Genomic DNA, 24,481 nt, shown 5'->3' on the forward strand with positions numbered 1-24,481 from the left:
CACCATGGAAAGGGAGCTGGAGGTCCTGGCTGATGGCAAGTTGGACAGTCAGCAGTGCCTGGCAGCCAGGAGGGCCAAGCGTGTCCTGGGGGGCATCAGGCACAGCATCGCCAGCCGGGAAAGGGAGGGGATTGTCCTGCTCTGCTCTGCACTGGGGAGGCCTCACCTCACGTCCTGGGGGCAGTTTGGGAGAACACAATACAAAAAAGATCTAAAGCTACTTCAGAGTGTCAAAAGAGGGGACACAGAGATGGTGAAGGGCCTTGAGGTGAAGCCATATGAGGAGTGACTAAGGGCGCTTGGGTCTGCTCAGCCTGGAGAAGACTGATGGAAGACCTCACTGGGGTCTGCAACCTCAGCGTTGGAACAGGAAGAGGGGGGGCAGGCACTGATCTCTTGTCTGTGGTGCCCAGTGACAGGACCCAAGGAATGGCCTGAAGGAATGTCAGGGGAGGTTTAAGTTGGATACCAGGAAAAGGTTCTTCCCCCAGAGGGTGTTTGGGCACTGGAACACACCCTCCAAGGCAGTGGTCACAGCATCAGCCTGACAGAGTGCAAGAAACGTTTGGACAATGCTCTCAGGCATTCTGTGACTCCTGGGGTGTCCTGTGCAGGGCCAGGAGCTGGGACTCGATGATCCAGATGTGTCCATTCCAATTCAGCCGATTCTGTGACTCTCTGCGACCAGTAAAAAGCGACACTGCCAGGCACATGCGAGCAGAGCAGCCCGGCCGCTGTCCCAGAGGGGCGTTACCACGGTGTCCCCACAGGTACCGGGACCGAGTGCGGTCCCGCTCCCCCCACCTTCCCTCACGCCACCCCCACCACTCCCAATCCCGGGCGCGGCCCCGCCCTTGGCCCATGACGGCACGGCCGCGACATGCCGCAAGGTCGCGTGACGCGAGGGGGCGGCAAGCTTCCCGCCTCCGCACCGACGGACGGCGTCGCCATTGGCTGCGCCGGCGGGGCGGCCGCACTCTGATTGGCTGCCGGCATCGCGCGCTGTCGGGCGGGCCGCGGGTGAGCGCGGGGCCGGGCGGCGGCGCGGCCGTGAGGGGAGCGCGCCTGTCCCGCGTTCCCGGCGGATCCCGGGACGGGGCTGGGGCTGGGGTGGCGGCTGCTGGCCCTTGGCCTGAGCCCCTGGCAGCCGCTCGCCGCCACCCGAACCCAGTGGGGAGATGTGCGTGTGTGCACGCAGCGGTGTTTTCTACATCCTCCGTTCGGGTTTGGAAGATCCGCGCTGTTTTTGGCATCCCTGACCCCGTGCCTTGTTTTGCTGTCTGTCTGTGTGATTAGGCATCTTCTCGCAGGAGGGAAGCAAATGGATCCCCTGCCCAATCCTGCGCCCCTGGCCTCGAAGCTGCGGAACACGCTGGTTCGGTACCATAGCATCGGAGACGGCGAGTGGAGGGTGGCGAAGAAAACCGTGAGTACTCTGGGCGGCTTCCCGGTTCTTGCTCCCCGGGAAGCTGTGGGTCACCTGTGCGGCGGAAAGAGCCCGCTGTGCCGTGTCACACGGCTGAGAAGCACTTGGCCGGGCCCTGCAGGACTTTAAACTGACAGATGCTGTGAAACCATCCCTCTAGGATCTTTAGATGGCAGAATGTGTTTTTCCTGTTCTCAGGCATAGTCTGTTACTCCTTTTACGTGTTTTCGGGGAAGCATCTCACAGAAGAATCCTACTTGTGTAGGATTAGAGGCTTGGCTTACAGTAAAGTGTGAAGTAGTTAGCACTAATAGTGTTGCAAGAGGCCCAGGTGTACTTTCATGGCCTCTGGAATATCTTGTCAATAAATAGTTTATCATGCTTCAGTTTACAAGTGTCTTCCTCTTAAGAAATGAGATCATTCTCAAGGCTTCCTCTCATATTGTTTCACTTTTCTGTTGTTCTTTAGAGACCACATATTATCCTAAGTTTCCTTCTATGAAAGAGAATACAATTCCTGCTTTTTGCAAGCAGTTTGCCATCCTTTTCTTTCAAACTGCCTGGCTTCTTTGAGTCGTGCTTCAACAAGCTAAATAGCCTTTGCTGGTGCATTAGTTCTAGGCTGGGTGAATACTTTTTTAGTGCTGTCCTCCACAGAAAGTAGAAGTGTAGCAATATGGTAGGAGTAGTGTGGTAAATTTTTGTCTTTGTCTTTTTATTACATTGGTTTGAGTGGGCCTTTTATTTTTTCTTCCATCATGAGCAGGTATTGATAAGACAGAGGCAAGTGATCCAAAGTGACTTCATTATTTGCAAAATTAACAAATTCGCTGTCTTGAGAGGGATGAGCAGAGCATCCAAGCCTCTCACTCTAGCAATACACCTTATCACCTCTGCTCTACTAAATGTTGTCTATTCCTGTATTAGTATTCCTGTGTTGTTATATTAAGTACTACTGTATTCCTTTAAAAAGTTACCTGCATCCTAGTGTTTCAAATCACATTACTCCTCAGATTTTACCCATCCCTCCTGCCTTTTATTCCTCTCTCCTTTCCTTCTTCCCTCCCTTCTTTCCATTTTGGTATTGTGCCATGTAAAAGACATTCAGAGCTTTACCTACCACAAGGAGATGTGTTGTGCCCCAAAATTATCTTAAATGCTTCTGGATGCGGTACTTAACAGTACTGTTCTTTAGGACATTTGGTCCCTTTTGCTTATATAATCATGATTCCAAATAAAGTGCCATATGGTACTCTCTTCAAAACCAAAAATCAGAGGTTTTGTACAGGGGTTCCGTCCATTTCATAGTTACGTAAAAATCAGAAAATACTGATTACTGTTTTCTCTGTGTAACTTTAATGTAAATAGACTACTGCTTGCAAGACTCTTCTAGTCAGGCATCTGGGAGAGAAGGGTAATTAAACTCTCTTGTCTCCCACTGCACCTCCTGCACATTTCTGTAACTTGTGTTACAGCAGTGCAAGCAGAAGTTGTGTGGTCTTCCTGTCTGAGTAGCATCCAGCTATTGGCTTTCCAGTTGCCTTGCAATTGAAAGGCTTTGACTACTAATGTTGTTCCATCATACTGTGTGTTTTCACTGGCTTGGCCTAAGAAACCCTACTTCTGCACAGAATTCTAGTGTTTTACTCTGACAAAGGCAGTTGTCTGTTTTTTTTGAAATAATGCAAAACTACAAGTAAAAGGTATCTGAAACATCTGAAGAAAAGTGTACAGTGGTGCCCAGGTGAACCACGGTTAATGATAACATTGGCTGCTTTTTTTCAAGAAAGTGAATCATTTTCTGGGCATTTTATAATTGTATGCAAGTGACAACTAACATTGTGTCTTATATTTTCTTTCAGAAAGATGCAACGGTGTGGCGTAAACCATCAGAGGAATTCAGTGGATACCTGTAAGTTTGCCTGCACAAGAGATATATTTTTAGTGTTCCACAGATGTGTTCTGTAGAATTTAGAAATTGAGACTGAGTTCTACAGCCCTCAGCTACACAGATCCTCCAGAGGGGAAGCTAAATGGATTACCTATTGTGGCTGTACTATTCCTTTCTAGCTTTTTAGTTTGATACTTTAGCATTGCATGCTGTCTAGAGCAACAGTGAAGTCTGTGGAGCGCACCACAGGACTCCCGTTGGCTGAAGTGAGCAACAGCATCTGCCCAGAATGGACGGCTTGTAAAGCTCAGAATCAAGCCTGGGTTCAGTAGTTCTGAAGGATCACTGGGTGACAGCTCAGTCAGTCCTTGGACTCTTGCAGTGACTATGCGACTCCAAAATACCAGGTGTGGAGTTGTGAGAGAGATGTGTGACACGAAGGCCCTTCCCATGTGAGTTTCTGTTGCTGGGTTCTGTTGGTGTCTATAGGCTTTGATAGAGAAATAGTTACTAGAAAACAGCACTCTGAAGAAACAAAAAGTCATATGAAAAGGTATTGTTTAAAATGATCTCGAAGACTGATACACCCCATGGAATTTAAGTCCTGTTGAATCTGCAAGAGCTGATGGCCCCAGACACCAAGAGTGCGCTGACTTCGTGCAGTTCCATGGGCCCCCCGGCACCAACAGGTTGTGTAGTTCAACCACTGTCAGGAGGGCAGTGACTGCTGTGTGAATGTGAAGACCCCAGGGTTGTTTATGCACCTGGAGAACCAAAGGACACTTTGAAGAGCTTTCCAAACACCTACCTGGAAGCCACTGAGATGCTCATGTGTTCCTCCAGTTCCAAGTGTACAGCTGAGATGGGCTTCATACAGATGCTTACGTGTGAATATGGATGAACTGCACAAGTGAAGAACTGAATCTGCTGATTGTCTAGTTATTTGCTATTAATAGGAACATCTTAATATAAAGTAAAATAATAATGATTTTGATGGATTCTTCCCCTTCAGGATCTGGAGGCCCAGTAACTCAAGAAAACAAAATCTCTAGTGTCTACTGAAAGTACCTAATTACAAATGAATATTCTGTAATGTCATGTACCAGATTATTTTATTTGGTACTCAAATGCCACTAAAGCATAATGTAGTTTCTCATTATCTTGGTTCTACTCCTATATTATGATCTGCTCTAATCACAGAGGAGCAAAAAGAATAAAGCAGTATGAGCCCAGAAACATTAGCATATTCCCCAAAACTTGATTAAAACCAAAGGAGGCTAGATGTTGATACCCAAAAATTGATACATTTTATCTAATAGTAAAAGAGGCAAAAAGAAAGGAAGAGCTAGATGTTGATACCCAAAAATTGATACATTTTATCTAATAGTAAAAGAGGCAAAAAGGAAGGAAGAGCTAGATGTTGATACCCAAAAATTGATACATTTTATCTAATAGTAAAAGAGGCAAAAAAGAAAGGAAGGAAAAGAAAGAAATAGAAAAAGAGGGGTGGGCAGGGGGGAACAGGGACAGTGACAGAGGCAGATTAAGTAGAAACATACCACTGCTCTGTAGGTCCCAGTGATGTCTTGTTGCTCCCCTCTATCTGGTCGTCTTGGTGGTGAGTGTTCCCCACCCAAAGGTATAGAATCCCATAGATTAATATACATTTTTGCAGGTGGGATCACCCAGGTGACTCCCCTTAGGGGGGCAAGTTTGACACTGTCCCTTGCACAACTGTGGATCTGTGGCATCATTTTGCATCACATGCAGCTCTGGTGCAGGGTCTGGGGACCTCTTTGGCGGAGGTGGGGCTTTGATGGGCCGTGGCACCCCCTCTGCTATCCCCCATGTGGATGTCCCCTAGATGCAGCCTTACCGATGTGAAGGGGCCCCACAGCTGAGCTGGTCTGCACAGCAGAGGATGGGCAGTCACTGCCTCTGACAGCAGATAAGCCTGGGGCTGTGGCCTCCACCCTCAAGGTGCTGGGCTTAATTATGTGAAAATATTTTTCTGCCCCAGCCCAGACCTGAGTCACTTTATCTTATCTCCAGTCAGCTGGCAGTCCAGGGCCTCAGTCAGAAGGCCCATTAAGGGTGCTTCTGTGCAGCTTTTGTTATACAGTTTTGCTGTAATAGGCAGAAGTCCTTCGTAAAAGTGTTAGAGCCATAAATCGTAACATTTCAGTCTCTGACATCCTGTTACTTCTGCTTTATGAAAAGTGTTTTTCCCATTATATTCCTGATCTCATTTTTACTTTTACTTATCTCTGGTGAACTCCCTTGCCAGCCCAGCAATAGGGGTAAAATAGCAAGTTGTTACAGTTGTTAGAGAAATAAACAGGATAATTTTTATCCAAGGAAGGAATTTGCCATTTATAAAATAATACCTGTATAAAAACCCCCAAAATTTGACAGAAGAAAGTTTCTTGCAGAGAAGGATAGATGCACCCATAGGTCTTTTCCTGTACTGTTTTTCTGATGCAATTGTCCACTGACCATACTTCTGGTACCAAGGTGTTAGTGCGAGTGTACTGTTGAAAATTGATGGAATATGAAGACCTTCTTACCAAATGTAAATATGTTTTTCTAGCTACAAAGCTCAAGGAGTGGTGGAAGATGTTACTAACAGAATAGTGGATCATATTCGCCCTGGACCTTACAGGCTAGACTGGGACAGCCTAATGACTTCAATGGACATCATGGAAACATTTGAAGAGGTGAAGACTTACTTAGATTCTTGAGGGAAATGTGTATTGATGAATAAGTGAATTTAACAGTAGAGCAGAGCAATTCCAGATTGCAGATAGGAACCTTTTTCAGCCTTTTTTTTGCATGCACAAGCAGCATTGTGCATACATGCTGTGTGTGATCACAGATCAGGCTTTCTGGCAGCACAGTCCTGTTCTGAAGCTTGAACTTCATCTTTCCATCAATGCTCAAAATGAAGGAGTCAGTCACAATTCTCTTGGACCTGGGAGCTCTGGTAGCCTCTGATAAAATTCACATATGGAGGGTTACAGTGTGACACTGTATGTGCCGAAGGCGTTTCATACAGTTTGCTTGCTTCCATTCCACAACAAACAATAGTAATAGTCCACACGAATGGAATTTGCTACCTCCCCCTTGTCCTGAAGGGCTGACTTGTGTGGCATGGCTTTGTGCTGAGACACAAAAGAGTTCATACTGAGGGTCAGGACTTAATAAAAGAAAGCTAGGTTTGAAGCTGGTTATGGAACAGTTGGTAGCCTTCCTTTGGTTAATGCAGTCATTCAGTGTGAATTCAAAACCCGCATCTGGACACCCGGCTTGAACATGGATTGTTTTTTGCTCTGGCTCTGAGGAAGATTTATGTGACAAGGTATTTTGTCTGTATAAAATTTATACAGACTCTATTGTATTATAAGACAGCCCGTTTTGAATAATTGTTCACATTCACTTAGTGGATTAGAGTATTTGATAGAGTATCTTAGTACCAAGAGAGTCCTCTTGAAAATTTGTTCACGGTCCTTTTAGGCTTCCCAAGTAATCCTTGGCGACATGAGGACCATGTGGCTTTCAGTTCCCACGCATGACAGAGTTCTCTGGCTTTAGATCTTTAAACCTTTATGGTGGCTGATAATCTCTGCTCCCACAGCTCTCAGCTGTAGACTACAAGTCCTTACAACTTCCACCTTTTAGGTTGGAAATGGCACAGTCATTGAGATGTCACTGAATATGCACAGTGTATTTGACAGAGGCTGTGACCTTTGTAAAGAACATTAGCTGCCTGCGAGCATAAGTTTCCCTTTATTCATTATATTAAGATATTTTTGTTTTCTTTCCCTCCTAATTCTGTCACTCAACAAGAACTGCTGTGTGATGCGCTATACAACTGCCGGCCAGCTGTGGAACATCATAGCACCAAGGGAGTTTGTTGATTTCTCTTACACCACGAGCTATGAAGATGGGCTCCTAACATGTGGTAAGCCACCACTTGTCTCTGCTTAATTCTTACTTTGCGACAGTTGCTTGGCTTCAGATTTGATTCAGATTTAGTAGTAGTAAACATTCAAAAAATGGTGTAGGATGGTCTTCAACAAATAAATTCAAGGTGTTTTAACAAATTCAAAGGTGTTTTAACATTTTATAGGTTTAAAGAAATGTAGAAGCTACTGGTTTACCCATGAACCATTCTGTTGTGCCGGGTTTCACTTGTGCCAGCTGCAGGGCAGGAGTCTTAGAGACGAGTCCTCCAGCTCAGGTCTTAGAGCAAACTGGGATGAGTAACAACTTGCTTCTAGTAAATGGGAGGAATGTCCTCTTAATATTTGAGTTTTTGGTTATCATGCTCTCCTGTCTGTCGCAGAGTTTGGATGAAGAGCAACTTTCATGCATGAAAATACCCAGAAACTTGTAGTGTGTCTGTCGCTACTGCTGAATTTTCCAAGCAGAAGCTTGCATATTTCAAATTTACTGCACCTTAAATTTTTTTTTCTCTCTCTCAAATTATTTTCCCTTTTTGTTTGTTTGTTTTATTTTCCTCGATAGGTATAAGCCTGGACTATGGAGAGGTGACACCGAATTTTGTCCGTGGATTCAATCACCCTTGCGGTTGGTTCTGTGTCCCTCTCAAGGACTCTCCCGGCCACAGTCTTTTGACCGGCTACATCCAGACTGAGCTGCGAGGGATGCTACCACAGTCTGCAGTAGACACTGCCATGTCTAGTACTCTGGCCAATTTCTACTCTGACCTCAAAAAGGCACTCAAAACATAGACAAACGGTGACCTAAAAGCCCGTGCATTCCTTGCAATCAGATTATATTGTTTAGCTTAGCATAGGTTACCTACTAAGTCAAGGTGGAGGTGAGTAGTTCCTGAATGACACCCAAACCTTTATGTTGAGGATCCAAATAACTTTACCAAGTGCTTTTTGATGTGATAATTGGCATACATTCCCAGTGCACGGTGTGGTGCAAGATGTTTTTTGCTGCTCAGCACTCTGCAGCTTTGTGGAATAGCCTGAGTGTCTAAACCCCCAGCTTTCTCAGTAGAAAGCACAAGATGTGTGTGTGGGCTTGAAAAATGCAGTGTGAGCTCAGCTCTCTCCAGCAGTCTTGGAAGCTGAGTGCTCAGGATTTTGATGGTGCAGTTTGCTGTACAGGTAGCATGTCATTGAAGATGTAATTTTGTAATATATATATATTTATATTTACTTAAATTTTTTTATTTTTTTAAGTTTGTTCAGCTGCATCTGTAATTTGTTTTTAAAATTTGCTTTGATTTATCATAGGGATATTTTATAGTTAAGTTGTTAAATGATACCATTCATGAGAAAGCTATTCGCACTTGAGAGCAAAAATAAGTGTTCGTTATTGGCATTTCTTTGATGTTGTAACTTTAACTTATTTACTTTTGTATATAACAGTCTCAGTGCATAAAGAAATGCCCTTACAGCTGATCCAAAGCTCAGTTAGGTCTTCAGGTGTCTTTCCATAGTTTTTTTTTTTTGTGGGCTTTTAATCACACAGTTGTCAAAATAGCAAACCTCCAATGGATCTTCAGAGATACCCTGTAGTTCTAAGGAATTTTTTACTTAAATTTGCATGTAATGGGGCGGGGGGGGGAGGGAGGTGTTGCTGAGTTGGGTTTTTGGGGTTTTTTTTTCTCTGTATGTTTCTTTAACTGAAAATCCTGGAATTACAAAAGCAACAGAAAGAGCCACTCGGGTGCTTCAGGGATAGGTGTTGCTGTAGCTACAAGAGAGCAGACTTGCCAGTGTGCTGGTGCTGTGGAGTATTCTGTGGTACTGTCCCTAGATTGATCTGTGCAATAAATCACATCTTAAAACATGAGCAACTGAAGGCCAAAACTCAAGCTGCAGAGTTGCTCAGATCTGCTGAAGGATACAGGGTCTTTTTTTAAGAGGCAGATTTTAAGGGTATTTGGCAACCTACTGATTCTGACAGATACATAGCAGGGGCATTTGAAAAATTACTCTCCTTCTGCTAGGAATCTGAATTCTCTCTAAAGTCTGATGTTAAGCCTTTAATGTTGGTATGTGTCATTTGCTCAGGTGACATTGTAGTATCCCCATGCTTTGCCAGTGCTCACAGTGGCAAGTTTAACTGTATAGGAGTTAGGGAAAGTATCTTGGAGCCCTGATATTGTGGAGCCAGTTGTATACAAACGATCAAGGGGCTGGTAATGGACTCTCAGAAAAACAAAAATTCAGATGAAAGTCCCCTACAATACTGTTTTTTTTGACACTGGCCACTGTAGCTGAACTCTGAATAGCGAGGAGTTTCCTTTCTCATTGCTCAAGCAGAGAGCTAGAAAAAAACATAATACCAATTATAGTGGGGACTTCTTCAACCTGCTTCATGTTTTAAGGTATTTAGTATTATTTAAGACCGTTAAAAACAATGCATCAAAGAGCCTTTAGTGTCTTCATGGGCAGAAAATGTTGCTCCTTCTAAGGTTTTCTGTATTCTGCAGTTCCCTTTAAACCCCTCGGTTAGTCTTCCCATTCTTTTTCTACCTTCCCTCGTGTCCACCAAAGTACTGGAAGCTCACAAGGTGGTCTTCTACCACCAAGGACACCAAGGAATTGCTGCCAGAATCCTCTCCTTTCTAGTACTGGTACAGAGGCAATTATGAAATCTCTGGCAGTGCTGCTCCGTGGGATGATGACATGATTGTAGAGGAACTGTTTGAAGTGTAGCCTATTTATTCCTCCCAGTTACAAAGATTGCATATGCAGTGAATCTGCATATTCATGCCTTCTCTTTTGAGAGCTGCTGGGACTGACTAATGGAGGGGTTGTGATACAGATGTACATAGAGAAAAATATTCCCTCTATATGTAAAAAGCCCAGTTTAAATCTGCACAGAGGCACTTCGGTGCTGGAGAAATGGGTCAGAAGGAGCACAAGACACTTACTTGTTTGTGCAACACCAGGTGCTACAGAAAGAATTGTTCCAAACACCCATTGTAGGGGCTCTGACACATATATAGTATCTGTCCTTATTTAGTATCCAGTGAAATGGCTTTTTCTGCTTTCAGTAAAGACAGGTGAAGCACAGAGCAGCTGAAAGAAGAACTTGAGCTAAAGTAAGAAAATTGTTAGTGTATTTTTGTATATTGATACTTGTAATAAAAATTTAGTTCAGCTATAGACTTAATACAGAACTAGAATAAAGATGTCCAATTTCAAATGTATTTGTTTGAACCTGAAATTTATATTATTTTTATATAGCTATAGATGGAGAGGAAAGAGGAACTGTTCTTTAACCAGAGTACATCAGAACCAAGAAAGCCACAATACCAGAGCCTCTTCTCCCACTGTTGCATTCTTCTCTTCCTGAGTTAGTGGACAATCTAGGTGGAGCCAAGAGAGTTAAAACAAGAAGGCAGTTGCAAGGACTAAGTGCAGGAAGCCGTGTTTTGCTTATGGAGAAGAAGTAGGAGACAAAGTGAATTGCTTAGTATGGATTTCTGTCACTTAGGAGTGTTTCAGTTTAACTGGAATATAGTTATCCAAAAGTGACTTGTGAACAAATTGCCCAAGAATAGCAGAGATCTGATTTTGCTAGAGAAATAGCGTGTATGTAGAGACATCAAAAATATTTTTATATGGGTAATATTTTTAAACAAAACCTTACTTTTTTAGAGTTTTGGGCAATGTGACTCTTTGACACTTTAATGGGGTGGTCTGTGTGTGTGGGAAAGGTGACTGAAGATATGACAATTTTCGTGTTTGGGTTGTGTTCCTCATCTAAAACCTGCAGCATTAAACCTTGCCTGTAGATGTGCAGAAGATACAGAGATGGGGTTAAGTTCAATTTAGGGGCAGTCAAAGTACTCTACCACAGCTTGCTGGGAGGTGGACAAGTACTGCAGAAGGATACTCTCTGCGCAGGCTCTGATCTCAGATTTTATGAATTTATAAATGTGAAACATGACGAAGTTAAAAAACACAGAGCATATAATTCCTCCAGTAATCATAAGTAACCAGAACAGTTTTGATGGTGTGACCTGGTGGCTCAACCTAGGAGGCTCACTGCTGTAAAAATAGCCCTAATTCTAGTGAAACCAGTCAAGTTGTGCCTGCATACGGAAAGTCAAAATTGTTTTAACAGTCGGTTTAACTTACCGTGTTCAGCATTTAAGTGATTGTATTTGTATTTTGAATGCACCTGCAGAATAAATTAAAATAATGGATTCCAACAGGCTTGTGATGTAGCTTTTTCAGTACTTGTGCAGCCATATATAGCATTTTTGGGGAGTTATGTCTGATGATGTAGTTCATCTTCAGCTGTATGGATGATCTCTAGGGATATCAGTTTATCTTCTTAAATTTGAAAATAAAAAGCCTACGTTGACTTGAAAACTTGATTTAGACTGAGGAAAATGCCCAACGGAAATCTCTTGAAAGCTGTGCAAATAGGATTTTCTCAAGGCTTCAGTTATAAAAATGTATATACAGGGATTTTTTTGTGATGAGCCCGTGGTTGCTGTGGAAGAACTTTATTTATTATTTTGGTTTAGTATTATTTACCTTTTTTTATGTTTATGTGACCTATTAACCATAAACATTAAGTTAATCTGAAACACATGAGTACATAGCACCTGGCAGAAGGCATATAAATGTATGTTAGGTATACAGAACAAGCTGCAACATGTATATTGACATGTATTAGCACCTACAGAAATGAAGAAAATCCCTTTATCTTCTCTAGAACCTTCCCTTGTTTCTCTTACAAAGCTGGCATAAAGGCAGTAGAGTTCTGTAGCATTTGACTTCAGTGAAAAGAGTTGTAGCCTTCTCTTGCTGAGAAAAGGAACTGTAAGAACTCAGAGTGCCGAGAGTGTTTCTCTGCCTGTTTGAACTGCCACCTCTGAGATACAGCACGCTCTTGTAGGGCATGTATCATGTCTCCTTCTGCAAAATGAGGTAGGGTATAGAGGCCACTTGGGATCTTTGGCAAATGATTAAGGACATTAATTATTAGAATTATTAAAAGAAAACATTGGTGTTCAAACCCATTTCCTGGTGAAAGATACTAGAAGGATGGGAGAAATATTAAACCTATGCTAAATATTAAGTGTTTTCTGGAAAAGAACATATCCTGAAGTCCTAAGCCACAATTTAAACCTTGTAACACATTCTGCCGTTTCCAGTCCTCGCTGGGCCTGTGCTGATGACTCAGTTTTACCGTTCAGATACGCACTGCTTGTCATGGGTCTAATCTTCCTTGGGATTATGCTACTGGCAGGGAGAAATCAGGCAGAGATGGTGACAGCGCAGGGCAGGAGAGACCTGTGCATGTTTCACAGCTGACCCACATGGTAAGAAATGCCACATCTGGATTAAGGAGCCTCAAATCCCGACTCATTATCCAGAACTAGGACACCAAGACAATCTAATAGTCCTCAGAAGTTTTTCTTTGCAACAGGTAACCGAAGAGGAACTCTTGGAAGATCAGTTACTGCCCCAAGGGTAAGCAGAAACTGACCTTGTTCAAACCCCTGCTGGACCAGCTTGGCTCTGCCCTGGGATGCACAGGGGTAGAAAGCGCTTCCTGAGCTCTGTACCTGGGCCTTGCTGACCTGCCTGCCAGCACAGACCCATCTCTGAGGCAGTTTATAATCCTGGAGAGAAAATTATTATGCCAAGATTGCCTGACTTTCTCAGCGTGTCAGTCTGAGTGCTGCCTGCAATTTGGGTTCCAATCGGGGATCACTGCAGCTGAGGCATTGGTGTTACTAATTCTAGCTCCAAGGTGCACTGAGGAGGCGGGACAGTGCTCAAGGGGGTGCATTTGAGCAGCAGTAAATGTGAGTTTGTTCAGCTCATGTTACTTGGGTGCCATACAGCCCCTCCTTGTCTGTATGCCTAACAGGATTTTGAGCTCCTCACAATTTGAAGGAGGAAGGAAAGAAACCACAGCATGCCTGTTCACTGGAGCATAAGCCATGTCTCCACAAACCATCTCTTCTGTATACAGGATTAAGGATGTAGCCTGTATGTGCACAGCCATATCTGCAGAATTTCATGGTTTCCCTGTCTCAATCAGCTAAATGAAAATACAATTTTGTATATTCTCAACATGGGCAAAACATCTTTCTGCTCTGCTGTGTGCCTCCCAGCCCACACCATAGGATTAGAGCTTCAGCAGAAAGGAAATGGAGGAAATCTGATGCCCACCACAAGTGTCAAAGAAGTAAGGAGGAGAGAAGAGGCTCTTCATGCACTATTTTTTTTAAATGTCAAATGAAAGTATAGAGAATTCACCATGGGTGTAAAAATATTGAATCACTTCCCAAAACCACCTTCATCCTTGGATATTTGAGGCATAAAGTTTCTGGGATATGTATAACATGTCGAAGGAAATAAGTGCTTGAACTGCTGAGAAGGATTCATAACTACAAAACCCCAGGGCTTTTTAGAGAAGAAGACTGCACCAGACAAAGACAGAAATGCAGAAATTTGGTAATTATGAGGCAGGATCATTATGTTTCACTCCCCAGCTGTCCTAACTCATTACAAGTTCCTCTGACTTGTTAGTTCTTTCTTATTTCCTATTTTCTTGTTTGTCTGAAGCTCACTATAAAAGCAGTGTAACGTTGTGCTGTATCATGAGCTCCCACTCAGCTGTTTGATGTGCTGTTTCTAAGAGGTCAGCCAAAAGCAAAAAACCCTTGAGCTCCAGGGGGGAGCTCAAAGCCAGCTTGATACTTGCCCTCTTCTCTCCTTTGGTCTTTCCACTGCCCTTTTCCATTCTGTTATGGAGGTGTGACAAAGATGGCTTCATGAAACTGCAATAAGAATGTATGCCTTGCATTAGCTTGGGAAAAGATTCAGCAACATCCATGGAAGTACCAAATTAGGCTTTTTGTCTGAAGCATTGTTGCTAAACGTCTTGTAGAGTTTACAATAATTTACTTCTTACGTTGCTCCAGGATGGAGGGATTTTGTAAAATCATCTCCCACAGAAGGGTATGAAGGCACTTTGCATTCAAGCAGTTTGTAAGATTGAGGAGTTGTAGGTGGCAGGAATAACAAGATGCACCAGTACCAGGCAGGAGGGAACACCACTGAGGGTGACAGATATAGGAACAGAGCAGAGAAATAAAAAAGAGAAGATCCTTTCAACACCTCAGTCTTGCAATGTTCTCCATTCAGGTACCATGTGCAGCCTTTGGCAACATAGTTCAAGACAAAGAGTAGTCAACTAAAAGCAGAAAATCCATATTCAAGCAAGAAGAAGCATGTAAGACCTCTGGGGTAAAGGTTTGGTTTATGCTGCTGAGAGAAGACGATGCTGAATGAAGGACCACATTAATAATGTTTGGATTAGGTTGCAGAAAACAAATTGTTGTGATAGACAAACTGTTAACTGCATCAAAAAGACTCGTGACTTCGTAAAATACTTCTCAGGTAAAAGAGTAGCAGAACTAGAGTGCACAAGGAGGCGGCAATTTCATCGCTGCAAGTCTTTAACAAAAAGGGAGACAAGCATCTATCTCACATAATCTACCCTGTGGCACAGGGGAAGCCTGGACAGCCCCTAGTTCTGTATTTTACAGATTTAGTTTGTTATTCAGTTGCTAACTTTTGAGGGAAGAGGAGCAGGAGAAATGCTGTGCCAAGCTGGAATTCAATCTAGATTTTGCAATATAAACAGTTAATACCCATGATTACTCCTCTTTATAATGACTATTGTTTCTTGCTCTACGTCAAGCACTAGCTGTCAGCAAATAATAGATGTAAGCTTTTCTTGATTTACTAGTTTATTTAGCATCAGATCAGTCACGCAAGCCGCTTATTGAAAATAGACATCCCAGCATCAAAGCATTTTTTCATGGCTTATCAGCATTCCCATGCAAACACACAAGGAGGTACACTGGTCTCACATACAATACATGGAAATAACAAAACAGTAGTTTTTTGTCTGGTTCAAATTTCTCTCTGGTTCACTTGCACAGTATCAGAAAAGTTACTACACAAACAGGCTTAATCAGAAGAAAAAGGTACAGTTAAACAAGCAGACTATAAACTTCTATTTAGTTGCTTACATCTTTGCTAGTAGAAGAAAACAGTGTTGACAGTACAGGATTTCTTACACATTAAGTAGTAAAATAAAGAGTCAGGAACACAGGACATGGAGCTAATTTGAGAGAGTCTGCTATATATATTTACAACATTCTTCATTGCTATTGATAACAGTCCAGCCACCACTGCTCTGAGATCAATGAGGCTTCAAATCAAACAGCCTTCTAAAATACTTTGTGTTACTAGTCGAAGGCACCATTTTTCTGTTTGTTTTGGAAACATCAACACATACCCTAACCATCCACCATACACTATTGAATTAACAGAAGCACAAAACTCCCACCTTATGGTCTGGTCCTCATCCAGCCAGGTCCTCCAAACAAAGGCCAAGCCAGACACAAGCCCTTAACATATCGCATTTCTTCAGGTTAAAACCAATTTAAGCTGATGAGCTCCTTACTGTGGGTGTGGAGCAGCCAGGCAGCCTCTGCTTGGTACCCCTGGGCTTGCAAGGGTGTGGTGGTATAGCTCCTGGGGACTAAAAGACTTCTTCCCCCAGGCAAAACAGCCTCAATGATTCTTCCCTCCTCCTGCTCCCCGACAAGCTGGATCAGCCACCACGGCTGTTTTGCAAGAACATCCTGTTGGTGGTGGAGGTGGCAGTGCTGGGTTAACAGTTGGACTGCATGATCTTTCCTAACCAATCTTTTCCAAAGGTCTTTTCCAGCCTGAATAGTTCTATGGTTCTGTGACTAGGGTTTACCCTCCACCTCTCCATCTTTCCTTCTCCCTGAGCAGCTAACCATTTCAGAGGTAATTTTCTCAGGAGCATAGGCCTCTCAACACCATGTATTCTAAAAAAAAAAGCCAAAAAAAACCCCAAAAAACAACCGGATCCCAAAACAATGTCCCCTTATGGAACCTTAAGTAAAATTTCTGCTATTTAATCAGAAGCGTTAGCATGATATCTCATGAGGATGTGATATGAACAAGGAAGTGGTTCTTGTGCTCAACAGCACAAAGAAATAGTTTCGGCTACCTTTCTGTAGTTAGTAGTTGTAAAAGTCCTTGTTTCTAATTACTTTCAGTAGAAAGTATCTTGGTTTGTAATTACGGTCTCCCTGCAAGATGGTAATGATCTGAGCAGAGCAAACAAGGCATGACATCAAGGGCAGTACGTTGATGGTGGCACCAGCCTCAGATGCTCTGCAGGGTCCCTGTCATTCCCAAGGAAAATACTTCTCAGGGAGGACACTGCTGCAGCAGGGTTTAGGAGATATTTCAAAGATATTTTTATCTAAATATACGTACAGTGCATTTGCTTCATTTCATGAAATGTTTCTTGACAAACTTCAGTTTTCCTTAAAAGACTACTTCAGGCCCCTTAGCAAGCTGAAAGAGAAAGGACTGGGGGGACATATTAATAGTGCGAACAATATAACTTTGATGTCTTACAAATGAAAAGCGGGGTCAGTGGTGAGGTTTTCCCATCTGGAAGAGGCTGTCACTGGATAGATTTGTTTGCAGTACTTCCATAAACATGGCTAGTAGGGATGTCGGGAAAATAACAGAAATCAAGAACCTCGAAACCTCGGACTGCACATTTATAGACACTTTTCACTTCATCCTTTGTTGACACAAAACTAAAAAGGAGCTCTCTTTGGTGTGTTCTCTAGCAGAGTTCTCTGGTGTGTTTGTTGTGGGCGCTTCTTGTTCAGTGTTATTTGGGGATTTGTGTAGTTGTGCTCATTCATGCACATTTCACATTTGTAAGTAACATCATCATGCTTTGGGCTCTGAGGGCTGATAGGGTAATGCAGACCCCTATGCACTGTGGATGTGGATGAATAAATATGACTCAGTGGCTTCTAGAATATATTCTCTCTGGGGTAGATTACTTGCTATTTGCAGCTGTAAATCAAACCCAATGGTTTGTCCTCAGCTTTCAAGTAACCTCAGCTTTCAAGCTGCTTCGAATCATTCAACACCATAATTTCAATTAGAAGAGCCACCCCAGATCCACCCAACACAGGAATAAGAATTACGGTCTGTTTTCTTGTTGATGGACTTTCCCTGTGTGTACTTATGCAGATACAGTGATTGGCTCCAGAGTTTGTATTACAAAGCAGATCATTATTTACAGTTCCAGGCAACAAATGTGACCAAGTGTTCCAAACTCACTTCGCAGTTTCTTCTGCCAACACTGTAAATGGCAATGCTGCATAAAATACGATTCTATCAACACATTATATGTAAACAATGTTAAGAAGGTCCCTGGTCATAGCACAACATGATATTTTTCAGAGTTCCTATGCCTGACTTGTCTTTTTGGATTGACCTAAACAATGTCTTCCACAGAAGGAAGAAGGTGCTGCTGACAAAGGAGCTTCCTGGTGCTGAGGAGCAGAACCTGGTATGGTGCCTCTTTGCTCTGAACCCCTCATCCTGCGCCTGCAGCAGCCCAGGTGCCTTCATCTTCTGTTAGGAAAATAACCCAAGACACTGAATTCTTTTGTGTGTCTGTCTGGCATTTGTTGCACATCACTGAGCTATTTCTGTCAGCCAGGTATAGGCTCTTAAGAAAGGATTCTGAAGGTGCCAGGAAACAGCATGTGTCTGGGAAATGGAGAGGCAAAGTAGAAACATCTCTCCCTGGGTACTAACTGGCAGTGACAAATCACACGAGGGGTGGCTCACAGAGAAATACATGTATACTTGACTGATAGAACCCAGGCTCTTCTGGGAGCACAAGAGCAGGAGTGAAAACATCTTATGGAACCAAGGGCAACAGCAGATTTGTCTGGGCAGGAAAGCTGAAACCTGCCAGGTGTCAGATGGCTCTTTACCCACTGACTGGCAGCTGATAGCCCTTCCTGGGTGCCCCTGGGTCAGGAAAAACTAGGTGAAGCACAAAGGGGAAGAATAACTATGAGCCATTTAGCCATGAATGTTAACACTTGTTCTTGAAGCCAGAGTTTCAAATGGAAAAAAATAAATGATCCCTTTCTTTTAAGCTTTGCTCTTTATGTATCTTCCTATGGGAGGAGCTCCATGCTACTTCGTAGGGGCAAACATGTGCTGTTTAATAAACCTTGGCCAATATACACCTTCCTGTTGTGCAAATAAATGGCCAGATTGTCAGTTCTCAGTCACACATGCTGTGGATGGAGCATCACTGGGCAGGGCCTCTGTGCAGTTTGGGGCAGCTCGAACTCATCATGAAATTCTGTGCTTGTGTTGTCACTCCTCTTCAACCGCTGTACTGAGCACAAGAAAGGACAAGGGCACTGAAGTAACCTTTTTTGCAGCTGTGTCTTGGAAGGAGCCAGAGCTGGGCAAAACTCTGTACCGCTGTTATTTGTTATCTTTCATACTTTGATATGGATTACTGAATTTCATCCAGTGATGATCTATGTATGCTAGACTGTTAATCATTATAGTTTCAGGTCCAGCTGAGTAATGCTGGCAAGGTACAAAACATGGCTTAGCAGGTTGCTGCAACTTTTAATACAGACTTGGCTCTCAGAGATTGTTCAGCAGTCTCTGCTTCTTATTTGATAAATTTATATATCTATCTGTTCATGTACATATTCAGATTTTAATCTATAATTTTACTGCTAAGTTCAGAATTGAGCCATTTCAACTATTCCATTGTATTCCTGCTTCTGTACTATGCCTAGTCCCACAATATTTGAATGCTTTCCAACAGTAACTAAGATCATGACTGCAATTCATGTTTTCTTTTCCACTCTGGAGGAGTAGAAGAGGATGTAAGTATTTGCTGAATTTTTAGTTATATGCATGTATATTGTTCTATTCTTATATTAGTTGAGGATTCACACTTCAAAGGATTGTCTTCACTGACCCTCCAGCAATCTTCACTGAATGACTCTGGCCAGAAGTTTTACCTCCCAGATGTAAAGAATCTCCAATCTTGCCAGTAAAAGTTTATGTATCTTCTGGAACTAATATCATAAAATCACAAAATCACAGAATGGGTAAGTCCAGAAGTGACCATCGGTGCGGTCATCTGGTCCCACCTCCCTGCTCAAACCAGGTTTCCTAAAGCACACTGCACAGGATTGTGTGCAGGTTCTGGAATATCTCCAGTGGGGGAGGCTCCACAGCCTCTCTGGGCAATCTGTCCCAGTGTGCGGTCACTGTACAGTAAAGAATTTCTTCCTCATGTTCAGAGGGAACATCCTGGGCATCAATTTTTGCCCATTGCCTTTTGTCGTATTGCTCAGCACCATGGAGCAGAGCCTGGTCCATCCTCTTGGCACCCTTCTTTCAGGTATTCTGATATATTAATGAGGTCCCCTCTCCATCATCCCTTCTTAAGACTGAACAGGCCAAGCTCCCTCAGCTTTTTCTCATAAAAGAGCTGCTCCTGTCCCCTCATCATCTTTGTAACCCTCTGCAAGCCTCCCTTTAGAACTCTGTGTCTACACTAGACAAATATTTAACTCCTATTTTTTCCCTTTTCTTTCCTTATTTTTCTATTCTGTAATGCAGCTGATGATTTTTGTTTAATTAAATGTGGTATTGTGTTGGCTCTTATCAGGGAATTTTATATAAATTTCTTTATACAAAAGAAGAATGAACTTTCACTATGTTCCAACTCAACTAACTCTGATAGGGAGGAAAGGACATTCTTTGAGCTATTATTGTTTTATAAAGTACCTTTAAGGATGTTCTGCCTGTCTCTTTGTTACCTTAGTTATCTTCAGGACTTGTGTGTATCCCTGCCTCTGGTCTCTAGATCTAAATGTGCATCTTTCTTGGTCAGCCTCTGATGATCTTTGTTACATGGATGCCATGCCTCCATAAGCTATGCACTCATAACCTCAGCAGCAACAAGGCTGACCACACAAAACTGAGTTCTTCACCAGAAGAAACAGCCTCTGCGTGAGCTTGGGGTCAAGGCACTGTGCTGATGCTTGTGTCTGTCATTCTGTAAGCAGGCGACATGCAGGACATTGTGCAAGGATCTGCAGGAGTCCTCCACCCTACACTTTCATATGCTGCTCTTAAAACCCCAGAGACGACCCAGCACATGTGCAGGAGCAGAGGGACATTTATCTAGAAACAAGGGTTTATTTTCCATAGTCCTGCTGCATTTGCTGCTTGTCAGATATTGCTGTCCTTCTGTCGAGTAGGACACTAACAACTCCCAGTATCATCTTTCCTTTCCCTGCTGCTGGGCAACAGAAAACATGGTGCTATCTTCACTTCTCCTGTGGCTGCCAGCTGTGTCTGTGTTCCGCTTGCAGTGTGAGTTGTAGGAGAAGGTGATTCATTTGGAAAGTGCAGAGGCTTGGCAGCCAGTGAGCCATGGCCTCCTGCAGCCTGGGACTTGCTGCTGGTCTGAGCCACCTCAAAAAACTTTATTGGTTGATGCTTTTATTCTGCTCTGCTACCACACAGCTTTTCAGAGCATTTTGCTTTATTCACCAAGGCAAAGGGACTGCTGGGCAGTTTTTGTCACTCTGTGTGTCCAACAGCCTGCTCATTTCTGGGGACAGAGTCCTTAGCACACTTCTTCTGAAGAACTTGCTGTATCAAAAACTTTTGCCCTGATGTTATTATGCATTCAGAAGTTTGATTACAGTGTGTCTGCCTCTTTACAGCATGTTTGTACACTGTCAAATACAAACTTCAGCCAACAAATCAGCACCAGGCTCACACAGTGTAATCTACTGTGTCATCCACAAAATTGCAAGCAAAAGTGTTTGAAATTACAGGAAATCTATTTTATGTTGGAGGGAATCTTTCTGAACCTGGAAAAACCCCTATGTGGTGCAAAGGCAGGACTTCCTTAGCCATTTAACAGCTATCTGATCATCATCCTAGCTCTCAAATATTGGACTACTATTGGCTAGAGCTGGAATCTGCTTTTAAAGGAAAAGTTTTGCTAAGTTCAAGTGCTTCAAAAAGATTGAAAGGTTCTCCCTTTTGTTCTTGAAGAACATTGTTAATATGTTAAATATTCTAAAAAATTAAAGCTTAGGATTTCAACAGAAAAGAGCACGAGTAGCTTTCTACCTAGCTTATAACCACAGATTTGGAAACATCTGGTCCATCTCCAGTAGTTTTCAAGTGTGTTCACATTTTTCAGCCGCAGTAAGACACTGATGTTGCACATCCCAGTCTGAGCAGTAGCAGATGCCACCAGGAGGTGATTTTTCAGACAAAGCCAATGCAGGTAACACTCCTGTCTTCCAGTGCATGCATACACCCAAGTGCTGTCATACATCAAATGTATCAGCCAGGCACAGTGCTTTACTGAGTACTGGTAGTCACAGACTCAGCACAGACATCCTGATTGCTTAATGTTGAATATGATAAAAGAAAACAAAGCAAAAAACCAACTGAAGCCCCAGAGCCTTTGTACACAAAACTGAGCTGCCTCTGAAGATCATGCTGTCACAAAGAGGTCTCCTGCTGGATGCCATCAGTTCATAGTTATAATATGCTGCGGAATAACTTAGCAAAAACCACCAGTGAGAATCAGCTGGGACCTCTTTTCAGCTCAAAAAACCGTGCCTCAGATGAAGAAATTTATACTCAAGGTCTCACAGATGTGCATATCTCACAGAAGTGTGGAGCCAGCTCCACTTCTGCAGGTTTGAAGCAATTATCCCAAATGAAGGATGAAATCTTACAGATATCCAGCCTCTCCCATCAGACTTCCTGACTGACTGAACTTGGATGACTTCACCACAGAATAAGGGGGTGGAGTAAAGTAGCTGAGAATTGGATTTTTCCTACCTCAAAGGAGGTAAGACAGAGAGTAAAAAGTGAGACAGGTGGGTGTACCTATAATCTTCTTCAAAGTTATTAATCTTGCTGTACTTGTTTTCAAGGGAAAAATGTGTAAAAGTGTTGGGTTGGCCTGCACACAGCTGCCAGGCCCCCACCAGCTGCTTCGGCTGACCTCAAAGTGTGTCCCTTGAAAAATGAATGCATGCATGTACTTTAAATTTCAACCCTGCTTAGTTAGCAAAACTTTTTGTACAAGTTCAAAGAGTTCTAGGAAATGGATAAAAAATCTCAAGTATAATAGATTCACTAGCATACATTCTCACCCTGTAAAGACAGGATCTTTAATCCTCCTTTATATGTTAATTTAGAGCACATTTTATTTATTAAATCTACCATACGAATAACATTGCATTACCCTTTATTTCATCAGGAAATGTAATTATTGAATGTTTTATTAAAGTCTTGGTTTTTTCAGTAGCTGCTATATTTTTTTCAAGGCGAATTGTGCAAGGCCTAACAGCAACATAAAAACAAATAAAGCAAAAGAGGAATGATGACTGTATTAGGATGTTAGGTAACTATCAGTATTAAAAACTTTACAAGCACAAATGACATTTTTGTACATCAGGTTCTTTTTGCCATTTCTGTAATATATCAGTACAATAGTCACATGCTGTCAAATAGATAACAAACAAATGTAAGTGGTCATACACACTGATGCACATTAGTTTTTCAGTTCCTATCAATCACATTCAACAAAAACATCAAGATAGCTGAAGAGCCTGACCCTACTTTTGCAAGCTGATCGATGCACACAGCTGCTAACTCAAGACACAGGAGCTCTGGGTGGATGCAAGATCTGTGCTGGTGGATCACTTTACAAGGAGGGGTCCTTTGTTAGGAAAATGTGGACTAATTACAAGTGGAAACTGCTCACTCATGAGGTTAAACTACCCAGGAACCAACTAGATTATACTACTTGCTCCCGGACCTCGCATAAGAGTGTTTCCCCAAAGCAAAATCAGTAAGCTGTGGTATAGCTTTCTTCAAGCATTTACAACTTATTTAAATGCAGATTATTCCCTTAGGGCCTATAAAAAGTCTTCTAGCTGCAGAGTTTAGAATTTTAATGAATAAATATAATGGTATGCCAAAAATCTGCATCTACTCTAATCCTTGTTTAGTCTATGGTTTTGTTTTGCTAAGACTTTACTGTGGAATGAAATGGCAGCAATCTGAGTAATTTTGGTTGTTATTAAAATATTTTATATAAACAGGAAAAGTCAGAATAAGGCATTCTCAATGCAAGCTTGAACAATGTATGTTTTCATGCCCAGTGGAACTACCATTTCAATTTCTTCCCAGAAGTAGTGGAATGTTGTTTGGTTTTTTTTTTGCATGTAAATCCCCAAATAATTTTTCAATTTTACAGATAAAAAGCATTATTTCATACATCAGTTTTAAAAGCATTGGTTTTGTATTTCCTTCCATTTTGTCTGCCAAAGGACTATGAACCTGGAAGGAAACAGTTCAAAGAAACTTACAACATAGATAAGACACCTACTTCCATAAAACCAAACAAAATAGCATTTTGTTTCAAATGCCACCTAGGAACACTAGATAGATGAAGTATACACATTATGGTAGGTAGTTAATAATCCCCATGTTTTCACCTGCCGGTATTACTGCAAATTACACTGTTTCCATGACATGCCTAATGGAACAGTTTACTATTTTCATAAGCAGTCACATGCACTGAAGGTAGGATCACCAAGCGGGGCCTGTGGCACCCCGAAGCAGAACCAGAGAGGCCAAGCTTACTAATCTCTCTCGCTGAATGACAAGGTAGCTGGTGTATGAAATGGCACATCTCTGCTGACACGAGTGAGCAACATCGACCTAAGGCATTTCTTCTGGAGCTGCTGCTGCTTCCTGAGTGGGTTTCTCCGCGGGCTGGGCGTCGCGGGCGGGCGCTGGGCTGTGGCCGGGCTTGTGGCCATCGTGGGCGCTGTGGCTGCTGGCGCTGCCAAGGCGCGTGGAGGCCACCACGGCTTTCACTGCGGCCTGGGAGAGAGAGGACCAAGCAAACATTGCTTAGGGGGCACGGCCTGTTGGCACCGCAGCCTCAGCACCGCCCCAGCAGGGAACACAACTGCATTTAGTCTTCCTGGGAATGTCATGTTTGGATACCTGCCTGGGCCTGGGTAGATTTAGAAGGCCACCTGGAATACTGGACTGTGGTTTAAGATGGGCTGCTTTCACAAGTTTACAGGTTGGGTGACATGAGCATAACTTTTTTTTCAGGTGTACTGCCTGCATTTTTTTATTTTTTTACTTTTTTAAGAAATTACTTAGGGTGTCCTG

General features: G+C 42.7%; 2 protein-coding genes across 2 annotated transcripts in view; one reads left to right on the plus strand and one right to left on the minus strand.

The window, feature by feature from the left end:
* The first annotated feature begins 1,063 nt into the window (after positions 1-1,063).
* STARD4 (StAR related lipid transfer domain containing 4) lies at positions 1,064-11,527 on the plus strand. Its single transcript, XM_032095632.1, has 5 exons — positions 1,064-1,426; positions 3,289-3,338; positions 5,908-6,034; positions 7,164-7,278; positions 7,845-11,527. Exons 1-5 carry the CDS (start codon positions 1,322-1,324, stop codon positions 8,069-8,071), a joined length of 624 nt encoding a protein of 207 aa, XP_031951523.1. The 5' UTR covers positions 1,064-1,321; the 3' UTR covers positions 8,072-11,527.
* Positions 11,528-16,292: 4,765 nt separating this feature from the next.
* Positions 16,293-24,481, minus strand: part of CAMK4 (calcium/calmodulin dependent protein kinase IV) — a 146,979-nt gene continuing 138,790 nt past the window's right edge. Inside the window, exon 11 of the mRNA XM_032095631.1 lies at positions 16,293-24,181. Within this exon, the coding sequence (XP_031951522.1) occupies positions 24,017-24,181 (165 nt within the window). The 3' untranslated portion in view covers positions 16,293-24,016. The remainder of the gene's footprint in view (positions 24,182-24,481) is intronic.

This window comes from Corvus moneduloides, chromosome Z (assembly GCF_009650955.1).
Source record: "Corvus moneduloides isolate bCorMon1 chromosome Z, bCorMon1.pri, whole genome shotgun sequence".
Classification (NCBI taxonomy): Eukaryota; Metazoa; Chordata; class Aves; order Passeriformes; family Corvidae; genus Corvus; species Corvus moneduloides.

Excerpts from the sequence above, each read along its gene's own strand:
- STARD4 (XM_032095632.1), top strand. The coding sequence starts at position 1,322 with ATGGATCCCCTGCCCAATCCTGCGCCCCTGGCCTCGAAGCTGCGGAAC. Across the intron at positions 3,339-5,907 it reads GAGGAATTCAGTGGATACCT|CTACAAAGCTCAAGGAGTGG; the intron begins GTAAGTTTGCCT and ends ATGTTTTTCTAG. Across the intron at positions 6,035-7,163 it reads TCATGGAAACATTTGAAGAG|AACTGCTGTGTGATGCGCTA; the intron begins GTGAAGACTTAC and ends TCACTCAACAAG.